The sequence below is a fragment of the Gordionus sp. m RMFG-2023 genome, chromosome 2 (genome assembly GCF_954871325.1).
Source record: "Gordionus sp. m RMFG-2023 chromosome 2, tfGorSpeb1-WG-v2, whole genome shotgun sequence".
Lineage (NCBI taxonomy): Eukaryota > Metazoa > Nematomorpha > Gordioida > Chordodea > Parachordodidae > Gordionus > Gordionus sp. m RMFG-2023.
This window is the reverse complement of record NC_088776.1, coordinates 6,360,620-6,374,958: the sequence shown is the minus strand read 5'-3', so window position 1 is coordinate 6,374,958 and position 14,339 is coordinate 6,360,620. Positions and strand designations below refer to the sequence as shown.

Below are 14,339 nucleotides of genomic sequence, written 5' to 3'. Positions count from 1 at the left end.
AAATAATTTGCATATAAGTTTCATTATTAGTGTTTAGTGGCATTTTTGTAATTTAAATAGACAGCATTTTTTTTACTTAACATAAAAAAATATATATCCCTTATCAAATTCTTTGACAAATAATTTCAGAAATGCAAGACATACATTAAATTTATCTGAAAAACAACAGTAACCTTATATAATAAACAACTTATTTTTTAGATATAATTTTAATTGATCAAAAAAGTATAAGAGTCGGTTATTTTTATTTTATTTGTCATGATTCTCTAATAAATGGTGCCCAGGCCTTCCCAGTTTCCTTTAATACGTAATTTACATGTTTTTTTTTCCATATTAGACTAATTGGTAAATCAGATATTTTCCGTTCATGTGATGATATTAAAAATTTAACTATCTCCGAGGCGGGAAAAAATTTTCAAAATTATAATGGGTAGGACTGGGCTTGGAACCTCAAAATTAATATTAGCTTGCACCTGACTTGGGAATATCTTTTACAAATTATTAAGGGTTGAGCTGGGCTTGATAAACTTTTTTATAAATATAAGATCTTGGATGCTTCCTAATATTATGAGCTTGAACCTGGCATGACATCTATCGTAAAATATGAATAAAAATCTCATTCCCCGTCATTTTTGACGGGCTTTCTACTAGTATCAATGATGGTTACGTGTCAATACCGCAAAAATTTTAGCGCAAAATGTATTATCGCGAATGCATTACAGCGAATATCGATTAACGCGAAATATTATTATAGCGAATGCATTACCGCAAATGCATTATAGCGAATATAATATTGCGAATGCATTACCGCGATTGCATTAGCGCTAATGCAATACCGCCCCAAAAAAATTTATCCTACCCCAATAAAAGCCGCCTAATCCCTACCCCCCTCCCTCAAAAAATAGAATGCAAACTGTTCCTACCCCTCCTCCTCTCCTGTTGATGTAGACGCTGTTTGTTTGTGCGGGAAACATGAACTTAATCAAAAATTTATTTTCTGAAAGAAGTCAGTACTTCTCCACTCCGATCTATATTAACCCGTTTTTAATGGATTTCTCAAAAATGGGTTTCTGTTTGTGATATCAAATGGCCAACCAATTTTAAATTTCTGAATAAGGGAAAAAAATTAATTATACAAATTATTATCCTTTCCTTTGGTTGGAAAAGTGAAATAAAAATACCGCCCACTTCCTCCCACCACGAAAAGGGAAATTATTTTACATTTAAATTTGAAAAAAAACGTTTTATGGATATATAAAAAATAAATTATAATTATTTTGACTATGCATCATATTTTTTTATCGCATTATATTTTTTTATATAATAAAATGTTTTTCTTGGTGCCATTATTAAATACTATAAAAAAATAATTAAATAAAAAAGTATATTGAATTTATATTTAATCCAAAATTAAAATTAAAATTATTTTCCCCATCCCTGAAAGATCATATTAAAATATCCCACCCAGAATTGATTTGCCAAACTAAAGAATAAGAAATAATGCCCAAATATTTATTGGGCATAAGAAAACTATAACGGAAAACAAACATTTAAATAAACTCATACTTTGATATGTGATTAAAAATATTTAAGTTCAACCAATTAGACACTAGTGTTGTTAAAAAGCCCAATTTGAGTAGATTTTTAAAAGCGGCCCGTTAAAGATCTTAGCCAAAATAATTGTAAGCCTCAAGATTTTGCAAGTAGAAGCCTAAACCTTTTTGCCATCTACGAGCAAAATCATGAGGCTTACACAATATTATTTTGGTTTTTAACAACACTTTTAGACTCTATTAAATTCATGGAATGGACAAGACAAACTGCTAAAAAAAAATACTTGCATTCTATTAATGAAACATCGAAATTAAAACTTATCGCTAAATTAAAAAAGTACATAGCAAAATTTCTCTTTCCATGGATATTTAGAAAGGATTCAACTCTTTATCTTATTCGATTACTATACATTTTACTGCCTCACCCGCACAATGGACAAGATATAAAATTAATTATAATCTTTTGAAACATGCGAGATTCAAAAAAATGTTAAGGCAATGACACATGAAAATGCTAAAAATTTATAGCAGATATAATAACCAATCATAACATGGAAAAATAGAATATGCCATTCTATAGTCTCATGGATGCCTAGCTCATGTCATATAATCATTTAAGAAGAGCTTATTTTTAATCCAAAATTTTAAAAATACAAAAATTGGTGAAAACACTTTACCTGTCGCCCAATTTATGCATAATTATATGAATATCTCAGGTGGCGGCACTCGATTACCACTCGAAGTAGTCACTAGATAGAATTCTAAGTTCAGGCATAATCTTAAATGTTATTTTTATAATATATTTTATTTTTAAAGGTTTGGAGAAGAATGTCTTCCAAAAAATGAATTATATATTAATGCCAATGAACATAAATATTTAAAGGATATTAAAACCTTCTTTAAATTTTTTTTTAAGATAACATGTGAAGTTTCATCGGAAAATAATTCTTCGCTTCGATGGGAAATTTATAGATAAAACATTTAATTCCCACGTTAAAGAAGATATCAAAAAAGCGACGATGCTAACTAAATGCAAAGCCTATGATGGCTTAATTGATACCCTTAAGATACATATCTTCTCGCTAGATCCCAAGACAAAACTAAAATATATTCCCAATTCTAAGTGGAGTCACTGGGGGAGGGCGCGCAGGAGCTCGAGCCCCCTAAAAAAATTGAATAGCCCCCGGAACCAAAAAATTTTTTTTTTGATGGCTCCTTAATATCCCCTTGAACTAAAAATAAATTTTTTTGATTGTTGCTCCCTAAATGATTTCTTTTATAATTCTATTAAATATATAGATTTAATTTTATTATTTAAAAATTAATAAGACTATCTAAATTTTTATTAAATGAATACTATTTTAATTATTAGATTAGATTTTTCACTATGTCAGCTTAATCAAATTCTGTGTTAAATAAAATATCAATATCACTCACTAAATATTAATTTAGAATAACAGTTGAAGCTTGATTGACATTTTTTATTTACATTATTATATAATCCTAATTAAATAAATATAATCATTTATTAATTGAAAATTAACAAGTTTAATATTGTAATTAGCTAAATCTCATTTTTAAATTTAATTACCATGCCTCTTCTTAAAAATATTTTCAAGGTCCTCAAATGAGTATAATATCTTTTCTTCTCTTTTTTTTGTTATTTTTTTTTTATTTGAAAAAGAATTTAGAGTTAAATTTTTAATATTTGATATTATTAAAACTATTAATAATTTAAGATATAATATTAGAGGTGGTAAAACAATAATATATAAAATCTAAATTTTGCTGTGTAAATAACCTATAGTGTCAATTTATTGAATAATTTTTTCTAAAGATTTTTAGTGTTTTTGTTTCATCAATTTATCTAACATAATAAATTCTGATATGAGTTAACATTGTGAATGTCATGGTTATGACTGTAAATTAACCAGCATCTATTATTTGTGTGGCTATGTAATTTAAGATTATTACTACAGCTGCTGAGAGCATATGATTGCATATTTTAGATAAGCAATAATGGTCAACTGTATAGTCGTTTATATACAAATGTCATTAAAAATGGAAGATGATCTTTTAGTAATTTAATATCTCACAATAATTTTCTTGATTACATATCTAACTTCCATCATGTCATCTAAGAGGAAGCTGTAACTACCATATTGATTTGGATTGGTCGTTTATATTCTCTTCTTCGAGAATTGTTAATTTGGTTAGGCCTATAAATTTTTCCTTATTGGTCCATTCTATAAAACATTTTCTAAAATGGTAATAGAGATTTATATTTAGTATCTTGTCGATTTCTAAAAACCATTATCAATTTTTTATATTAGCAATCGAGAATATTTAATACTGTTGTAATAAATAGATTTTGTATTAAAAAATATTATTTTTAGAAATGCCTTGTATTGTTTTGATTATTTATATGCTAGTTTATTTTGTATGCATAATATAATAAATGACAAAATATGAAATTCAGAATAATTGTTCAGAGTTAGCAAATTTTAAAAAAGTATAATATATAAATATAAAACTTGGGCGAAGGCCGGGCAAAAGGCAAAAGCGGGCCAAAGGCCCACAAATGTAAAGGCTAGCGACGCCCTTGCCAATTCTCTATTAAAATATAAATATGATAAAGAATTTAAACTAATACACATTGCTAATAACTGGCCATTATACCATCAACGCCATATGAATTTAGTGATGACATTGATTCACAACCTTACTAAGTTACTTTGCATAATAAACTGAGAAAGTAAGTACAAATACTTAGAAATATAATTTACCTTGTATTTTTATATTTATTTTCAGAGATGCAAATGATAACCCAGACTCCATGAGAGATGAGATCGTGGAATATTTTAAGGAGCCTATGCGCCAAAATCGACAAATATTTTGAATGGTGAGCGAAGAACGTGTCATATATCCCACTTTGTCGTTAATGGCTAGGGACTATTTAACGCAACAATCTATAAGTGTTGCCAGCGAGAAGACCTTCAGCAAAGCGGTTGATTATATGACCAAAAAAGAAATAGGATGGCTTCATAAATAATGCTTATGCCTGAGTTATTGGGACGTAGATCTAATGGAATAAATGTAAATATTTATATATACTTTGTTGTGCTTGCGTTTAGACCGTATAAACACATATAATTAATTAGTCTGAATAATATTTTTTAAACCTTAAACAAGAATTTACCCCCCCCCCCCCTCTCCCTCGATCGTTAAAATTTAATAATAATTTTTTAATTCTTCTAATATATATCTTTATATTTATCTTGAAGCTTTCCGATAGAAAAAGATTTGGCAAATAAAAATGTTGTAATAATTAGAACATTATTATTTGTATTTGCATTTAATTAAAGTGGTTTATATAAATTTGAATAGTTACGTAAAAAATCTTTTTTTTTATATATAAATTTAAATATTAAAATTTGATTATGAATACGACGAGATTATATAATGTAAATTTTAGAAGTATAAATATAGCGACAAAAAAATGTAATATTAAGATAAAATTTTTATTAATTTTTAGTTTGCTTTTTAATTTTTGTTATGTTAATTTATAATTTATTTAATTACAATTAATATTATTTAATAAAGTAATTAGTATTTAATTTTAATTATTATTTTATTTGTATTCTCTAAATTCTCATATCAAACATTGTTGTCTAAACTCCTATGTACTATGATGTGCCTAAACCTTCAGTATAATTAACTCTGAAAAGAAATTCTAAATAAAGGGGGAAGGGGATGTATGAAATGACTATCGACACGATAAAGAATGAGAGCAAAGAAACAATGGTATCAATAACCAGGCAAATGGTTGTAGTTCGAAAAAGTATAGAATTAGTCGTTTTAGTCTCAAGAGATCAGGATATTTACTAGAAATTCGTCATAAGAGATCGTTATATGTACAAGTGATTATTTTAGCTAAAAGAAATTCGTTAATTTTATTAAGGATATACGTTTAACGGTGAATTAAATTGATAATATTTAGCAAAATATTAGGTTGTTGATTAACCAAAATCTTCATAAAGAGAAACGGCTTTCATCATTAGAAAATTCATGCCGCAATCGAGCTCATTTAGAGATAGGATTTTTATTTGGAATCAAAAGATACAAGAAATCGTTATCGTATAAGAGATCTTTATTACATAAAATTGGTACCGTTAGGATCGTGACAAAAGTCAGTATCGTTACAAAAGAGCATTATCGTTATAAGCTCTTTATCGTAGACATGATGAGATTAAAATGTTGCTTTCGCGAAAGATGGGGATAACTCAATGTTCAAGCTATAATCGGACACGAACGGTTTTTAGAAATTAAAAGACAGCTGTAGTTATAAATTAAAATATATTAAAGATTAAGAAGAATAGATTTGGTGGAGATACAAGGCTAAGTCGAAATCGAAAGAAAGTTGTTCATTCACAGAAGGGTGGAACCAACGTAAGTGGAAGGGTGTTGTAATAATTTGAATATTATTATTTGTATTTGCATTTAATTAAATAGTGGTTTATATAAATTTGAATAGTTACTGAAAATAGCTTTTTTTTATATATAAAGTTATAATTAAAATTTGATTAGGAATAAGACAAGATTATATGATGTAAATTTTAGTGGTATAAATATAGCGATAAAAAAATGTAGGATAAAGAATAAATTTTTGTTAACTTTAACTTTAATTTTTATTTTACTTTTTAATTTTTGTTATGTTAATTTATAATTTATTTAATTACAATTAATATTATTTAATAAAGTAATATTTATTCAATCATTACAACGCTAGAAATATGCAATTTCATCAACCAGGAGTTGTAGCTTGTACCAAGTATATTCACTAGTGTATAGATCCTATACATGATGTATACCCGTTTTATAGTGGACGGTGCCACTATGTAGTCAGCTAGCATAGTAAAAAGAGAGGAGTAAGAAAGAGGGGATCTATTAGTTCCGTTACCGGCAAGATAGTGTTAAGAAATTGTAACCAATATTAATAATAATGTACCTGACGCATGGTTAGATATTTAAGAGATGGAAAAGAAGTAATTCTTATGTTAGGTAAGTATATCCTTGGAAGATAACGTTATGTCTATATAGCGTGTCCTATTCTGGAGGTATCCAACTTCCCTGTAATTGTAATCTCAATCCCTGAAACCCATTATCCTAAAGAGCTTATTATCTTTGTCTGATTTTTTGCTTCTTTTTACATTCATTTATTTTTGTCATTCTAGAGTCAATAGTTTCCCCATAAATCCTTGTTTGTATTAAGCAAGCAATGCTATCCATAGGATTATATTTAAAAAAGAGTGGGGATTAAAGGATAGATTAGATATCAATAAGGTAATATTATTTAATTTATTTATTGTATGTTATTTATATTCTCAAAATTCTTATATCAAACAAAAAGAAAGTCGATATCTTTTTATATTATAATATTTTTATTTAGATTTTTTTATTGAAATTGTAAAATTTTAATTTATGGTTTTTAAAGATTAAAATAAATAAAATGAAAAAAAAAAAATTTCCAAGCTGATTTCTGAACACGACAAAAATTTGGGTTGTAATTTTTTTTAATAAATAGACAAACCCTGGTTCGAACCAGTTCTTGTATTTTGTTTTGAAGAAACCAATAAATTAATAAAATTCTTAAAAAGTCAGAGAACACCATTTCAGGAGAAAAATTGTTTGAGGTTCAAAAATTCAGGGAGTTTAAAAAAAAAAATTAATTAAACATCTTAATCCTCAAAATTTTCCCCCTCTTAATTACCTAATGGATTATGTTTAACATTATTTTTGAAGATTATAATTTACCATATTTAAATCAAGAAAGAGCTTAGGCAATAATAAATACGGTAATTTATATATATAACATTTTTGCAAACGGTTTTGGGTATTGTATCGAGAAATTTTTTTTTATTTCCAAACAAAGGATAGTAATATCTGGATTATCTTTCAGACATTTTTTATTGTATAAAAATCAAATTTTTGATAAATAGTGTTATCAAGTTAGCTAATAAATAGATATTTTAACAATGTACCTAATAAACATAAATATATACTAGGGTTCTGTAATGAACTAAACTCTAGTAGTAAATTCCTACTGCTTTCTAAGTCAGCTATAACATATTATATTATTGATTAATAAAAATATATATGATCATCTGAATCAGTATAATTTACTAGGTTTTGATAAAAGCTGAGTATATTTGTATTGAAAATTAAATAAATTGGTTTCGTAAATTAACTCTTGTGTTTATTTTTTAAAAATAAAAAGATATAATTGTACATGATTTACAAGGAGGTTAGTTATAGGTCCTGGACCCGAATTAAAGTTTAGAAATTAAAAAAATTTGGACAATTTGGGATCAAGGATTAAATAGAAACCGATTTAAAGGCGACCCATTAAATCTGGGGTGATATGAACTGGGAGAGGGGGTTCGGATCTCTTACAGAAAATCGGTTTCCGATTAAGCTCATTCGGGTCCAAAACCCTAATTTGGCAATCTTATAGATTTTTTTCTCCTAATATTGTACAAAAGTTAAAAATAAAATGTTAAGATCTAGACCAGCCCATTTACCCATGCGATGCTCAAAAAATCTTTTCACGACAAATATATGATTAACCATATTTATTTTTAGGTTAAACTCATATAGACCATATTAAGGTAGGATTAGACTTATTTAATACCCATCCATCATCATATTAATATTTAGTGCCGATATTCTTGACCGCCTTAGTAATTTCGTCCACCGAGAAGTGGCGCTTGGTTTGCTACCTATTCAATATATCTAATTAAGGATCGATGTATACCTCTAAAAACCATATATTTATATACTTTAATAAGGTCATAAAAAAAACTTATATTTATAGGTTCGAACCATTCTTCTGTTCTTGGGGTGCGTGCTCATAGCTAGTTTGGTCGATTTTTAGACCTAAGCACTGAATCTGGGTTATATACAACCAACCGAAAATAGTACTTATATAAGTAATCGAGATTCATAAAATTTAAGTTAATCTATTTATTAAGTTCATGTCTCAAGTTCAAAACTCCAGTCTCGACTAGAGTTCACAACTCGAGTTGTAAAAACAAGTAGATTAATCGACTCAAAACTAGACTTGAGTCGTAGTTAAGCCGACTGGGTTGAATGGTTTAACAATACTAGCTCTTTGTATTTTAAAATTAAACAACGGAAAAATAATTATGAGTTAAATAATATAATTTTCAAATTTTAAATATGGCGGCCAATATTTTTGAAGGGAGAGGATAATGGCTGCCAATATTTTTAAATGAGAAATTAATACTAGCAATTATATTTATCGCAGTCATTTCATCCAAAAAGATCGATTTTCAAATTAAACATGGCCTCCAATATTTTTGATGCCAAAAATTAAATATAAAAAACAAGTTTGTCTTTGTAATATGCAGAGGAAATTAACCGCCAGCATATTGCATGGAATAGGTTAGGTAAATAATGCACTTAAAATCATTGATTGTTGATAATGCTGTGATAAATTCCTTTTTTTATACTATTTATAAAACATTGTGAAATAAGACATTTAAATATAATTATTTTATACCAGGTCTCTACTCTACTTATTATACTCAGGAATTGGGATATAAAATAGATAATCTAAAACTATTTACACGTTATGAGGTAAAAAACAAAATTTTATTTTACTTTGAAGTTTAGTATTGTGGTTAAAGTGCGGCTATTTAATATTTACTTCAAATAATAACTTTTTATAGAAAAAATTTTGTTGTTTAATCCCAATCTCCTGTTGTGTATCAATATCCACTCTCAAACTTTAATATTTTCATTGCCTCATGTCTTGGCTTACCATAAAAAAAAACAGGGTGGAAACAGAAAAATGTAAATCAGTTTAAATTAAATATAATGTCATTATTTTGACATCTTATTATATTGACAATGTTATATATAGAAAGGTTAAAAAAATAGGTCAATATAAGTTTCTAAAATGTGTAAAAATTCAAAGGGTCAAGGAAATCTTTGGGCCATGAAAAATTTAAGGCATCACCTTAATAAAATAAGCTCAAATTTTCTTCAAGTTAAATAAAATTCTATACAATCATGTTAAAAAAATATTTTTTTGTAAATTTGAATATTATGAAACCAAAAATATAATTTAACAGAAAAAAAGTAAACTAATATTCAATTATTAAGTTTTTTATGTACAATGTTGAAAATGAATAATAAATAAACATTCAAATTTTTTTTTAAAACAAATATATATATATAAAAATTATTATTAATACTTTTTAAAAATATATTTTAAAATATAAAATGATAAACTGTAAGAATTATTGTATTTTAACTTAAATATAGTTCATTTTAGGGATTTGTATTTTATTCTTAAATTTTCTTCTGATATCTGGACAGGATTTTAAACAAGAGGATATTGATAAACAATATGCCCAAAAATTTTGTACCTCACGTAAATTTGGATCATATGGTGATTTTTATTTTGGATGTCAACGGTAAATATACATTTTACAACTTATTTATAAAATTAACTTTTTGCAGGTACATAACTTGTAAAAGTAATTCTGATCCTACTGTTATTGAATGCCCTCGAAATACTTTGTTTGACAATAAATTTCAAAAATGTGTTCAAGAACAAAATGGTAACTGCTATAAAGTTTGTGATAAGTTTGATGACTTTATTGAAGGTTAATAAGTTATTTTTTAAACATTAGAAATTAAATTATAGGTAAAACTAATACAAGATGCCAAACATTTACCAAATGCTTTGGAGGTAAACAATATGATGGCTCATGCCCTAAAGATACAGCATTCTCTAATAATATAAGAGGCTGTGTGGATAAAGAAATAATAGACACTGTAACATGCTCAGATAAATTAATAACAGTACCAGCACCTCAAACTCATTTTGCACCCAATTCAGGTGATGACACAATTGATAACACATTTGATGACATTGGAGATCAAAGTGACTCATCCGAAGCTAATTTTGAAAATTTGATTGATGATCCAGATTTTCAAGATTTATCAAATGATTAATATTATATAACTAATGTGTTTTAAAATGTTATCGAATGTTGCAATTTTTTAAAATATTACCAAATGACAATATTTTTATATTATTGCTTATTTGCTATGTAATTTAATAAAAAGTCACTTACATTCCATGCTCATATATTAAATTACAACTTGATTACGTTGATTGCATTTTTTTTAAAGTGGAGCTATCAGAAACCACTTATTAAAAATTTATTAGGGTTAGGGTAAAAACCCGAGACTATTTAAAGTTCGAGGTAATCAGTATAGTAGTATATCGTTCCTGGAGGTAAACATAAATAAATATTAAAGAAAATTAGTTTGATTCACAATTGTATATAAATATATTTGAATAGTTGGGAACCCAATTTTTCATTCTTTTATACCCCACACCCCTAGATGGAATGATATAGTTAAAAAAAGTTAAAATTATACAAATCCTTCAATCATGCTAAATTAAAATTTTTCGATATATTACGATATTTAAAAACAAATGTCTGCTGAAGAAATAGATAAAAGTTTATTGAAATCACTTTTGCAGGAAAAATTTAAATATAACCAAAAACAAATCGAATATTTGAATGTTGGTGAAAATATTTTGACAAATTTTCGAAAATTGATTACTGATCAAATAAATTGTATTGAAGTATCAATTTTCTTTTTTATCTAGTATATTACTAAAATTATAGACTAATCAACGGTTTATTATTCCACAACTGATGGAATGCATTAGAAAAGTAAAAGAATTTTTATATACCATATAATTATATTATAGGAAGAAAATTCCAAAAACAAATTACTTATTGAGTCTTCATCAACTGATAAACCTCATGAAGAAATTATCATTCCATCTTCCATTAATTCAAATAATATATTAGATAAAACTATGAACATTAAAGAGTTTTTTTGATTTCAGTATTTTATAAGAATATTTTTAAATATCATTATTTATCCTCATCAGAAAGTATTATTATATAATTTTTATTATGATTAAAATGATAATTATATATTACCAATGAATATGTCCAAAAATAGGTGACAGCTTTTGACTAGAGCAAATTTCTTTGGTTAACCAAAGTTAATGAGGCAGATAACTAGTAAAAATAGGCTTAACCATTTCTTTATTTTTTTCCTCACTATTTTAATCTCTCTTCATTGCCTCCATATATATCTTCAAATCCTTTAGAAATAAAGAGATAAAAGAAAATAGATGAGCTAAAATAAGAAGTTTAAAAATGAATTTAATAAAGAAAGAAATAAGAAGCAAAAAATAGTATGAAATTGACAATAAAAATATCTATTATTCCTTGATACAGTAATTTATAATTTAATATAATATAGATAGTAAATTTAATTAAAACTAAATGAATTTAATAAAGAAATAAATAAGAAGCAAAAAATAGTATGAAATTGACAATAAAAATACCTAGTATTCCTTGATACAGTAATTTATAATCTAATATAATATAGATAGTAAATTTAATTAAAACTTACTAGATTTATGTCATTCCAGATTTTCTTTGATATTAAAGCATTTATCAAATCATGGTTTTTTGACCACGACAAGTAGAAATCAATTTTTTTTTACCCAACCTAAGTTTTAAGAACAAATACCTACCCAACTCAATCATAAAATTAATTCCTTATTATTTCTGACTTGATAATAAATGTAAACCTAAAAAAATTTCCCTAAAATGAATTTATTATGTTAATAGATAATTTAAACTGATAAAATAATGTACAATCAAATTAAGAATTATTAATAAATTTTCTAAACTTGATACACCAAAAATGTTTTGACTTCATCCCAAAGGTCTTGAGTTTATTTTTGTATACCTCTAGAAATGCTCCTGTCTACAAATTATTGATAAAGGGCATAAAGGTCTGCAATGGGTAGGTTTTTACCCTGACTTATCATGTCTACCCATACTTTTGGTGAGTGTTATTTTCTAAAATATTATCATAAGTGGGTAATGGGTGGGTTAAAATTTTTTTGAAATAATGGGTGAGCATGGGACAGATGAATTTTTAATATTTTTCAGGCAAAATGAGCAGAGCAGACTTCAATATATTAAAAATAATAGTTTTATTTCAAAATATTGCATATGTTTAATTAAAATAAATAGCCAAACCAGCCATTAAAATTATTTTTAAATATAATCTGGTTGGTTTAAACAAAATTTATAGATAAATGGGTGGGTGGCAGGATGAATGTGAGTGGGGCAAGTTAAATTTTTTGAACAAATAGGACTAAGAGCTGGCTTGTTAAAATTATTTTTTAAAACAATGGGCGAGAGATGAATTTAAAAGGATTTTTTATTATGAGCTAAAGATCTGCATTGGTATCATTGGGCCTGGCCTGAAATTTTTTTAAAAAAAATTTGTCATAGCCTGAACTAAAATTATTTAAAAAATTTAGCTCATCTAAAACCAAATTAATAAACGTCAGAGGGGATTGAACCAGGCCTTGCATATCACTAATATGAGAAGCACGATCTAAATTTATTAAGAAGTATATTTTATGTATTCAAGTAAAAAAATAAAATAAATAAAGAGTCAAAACTAATCAATTAAATAATTATTAAGCATTGGATGGGCTGGTGAAATTTTTTCAGATAAATGGATGGGCGGGTCAATTTAAAAAAAACCATAGGCCAGGGTTGCCAAACCTGGCTTGGATTTTTGTGCAAGTCGGCTTCTAGTGCACACATATTTAGTGTTTCAAAACGCAAATAATGCATTTTTTTTTGTTTTAAATTTAGACATTTCTTATTAAAAAAAATAAAAATTAACAGTTCAATCTAAACATAGCTGCGTTTACGTTTTTTTATTTGCGTCTTTAAACGTTGCATTGAAACGTTTAATTTATGCTCACTATTACCCATTAAATTTTATGCCCGGCCTGTTATAAGTGTTTTTTTTTAAAATTTGCCTAACCTGACCCCTTATTATTTTTTAAAAAATTTGCCTTCCCTGAATCAGGCCAAGCCTGGTCAAGTTTTATGAAAAGTCCAATTTGGGCTATTAACTTTTTTTTGTACGAATTTACCAACTTATTATATTTCTTTTAATATCTTTTTTTCTAATTTTACTTTTAAAAATTTAGATAAGGTTTTTCTATTTAAAACATTTTACTTTAAGATGCTCTTCATAGGTCATGTCAATTATTTGTGGTTTTAGTATGATTTAAAAGGATAAGTGCGGCAGCTTTACTCTGATTTATTGTTGCATTTAATATAGAATGATGTATTAGCTTCAATATTTATTAATGGTATCAGATCTTCCATTTTTTTAATCAACTTGGTAGGTCTGGTACTCCTATAACAAAGAAGTTAAATAACTCCCAATTAGAGTGTAAATAATTTTAATAAAAAATATATATTAAGATTGATTTAGTGCATTTTTCAACAAATATGATAAAATATAATTTATAGACAAGACTGTCCTGGTTTGACTTTTGATACTTATTTATATTTTGCGTAAACAGCTTTTATATTAGGAGTAGGACACCCTATTTTGGGGGTATTTTTAAAGTGTTTGGTGGCTTTATTTCTGAAATTTATCGAAAGTGACAAATATGAAATAGACCAAAAATTCTGCCTTATACTTTATTACCATTTATATTAAACATTTAAAATTTTGATGGGTGACAATTTGTTTCTTTAGCTATTCTAAATATGGGTTGAAAAAATTTTTTTTCTAAAATATTTAAATCACCCATTGTAAAATAAAATTAGCAGTTTT

General features: G+C 26.4%; 1 protein-coding gene and 1 long non-coding RNA gene across 3 annotated transcripts; both read left to right on the top strand.

Moving 5' to 3' along the window:
- The first annotated feature begins 8,815 nt into the window (after positions 1-8,815).
- Positions 8,816-10,721, top strand: LOC135923760 (uncharacterized). Of its 2 annotated transcripts, XM_065458686.1 has the most exons (5): positions 8,816-9,017; positions 9,139-9,212; positions 9,957-10,054; positions 10,101-10,246; positions 10,288-10,721. In XM_065458686.1, exons 1-5 carry the CDS (start codon positions 8,936-8,938, stop codon positions 10,596-10,598), a joined length of 711 nt encoding a protein of 236 aa, XP_065314758.1. In that variant the 5' UTR covers positions 8,816-8,935; the 3' UTR covers positions 10,599-10,721. The 2 variants fall into 2 exon arrangements, with proteins under 2 accessions (XP_065314758.1, XP_065314759.1); XM_065458687.1 differs by lacking the exon at positions 9,139-9,212 and having other exon boundaries at positions 9,913-10,054.
- Positions 10,722-11,100: 379 nt separating this feature from the next.
- On the top strand, positions 11,101-11,510 carry LOC135925468 (uncharacterized). Its single transcript, XR_010571646.1, has 3 exons — positions 11,101-11,241; positions 11,285-11,332; positions 11,371-11,510. It is a non-coding gene; the product is annotated as an uncharacterized LOC135925468 (long non-coding RNA).
- Positions 11,511-14,339: the final 2,829 nt, after the last annotated feature.

What these genes read in the sequence shown, in the direction of transcription:
- LOC135923760 (XM_065458686.1), top strand. Translation starts at nt 8,936, where the DNA reads ATGCCAAAAATTAAATATAAAAAACAAGTTTGTCTTTGTAATATGCAG. An exon ending in CAGCATATTGCATGGAATAG is followed by an intron (nt 9,018 to 9,138) that starts GTTAGGTAAATA and finishes ATTTTATACCAG; the next exon opens with GTCTCTACTCTACTTATTAT. An exon ending in AACTATTTACACGTTATGAG is followed by an intron (nt 9,213 to 9,956) that starts GTAAAAAACAAA and finishes ATATCTGGACAG; the next exon opens with GATTTTAAACAAGAGGATAT.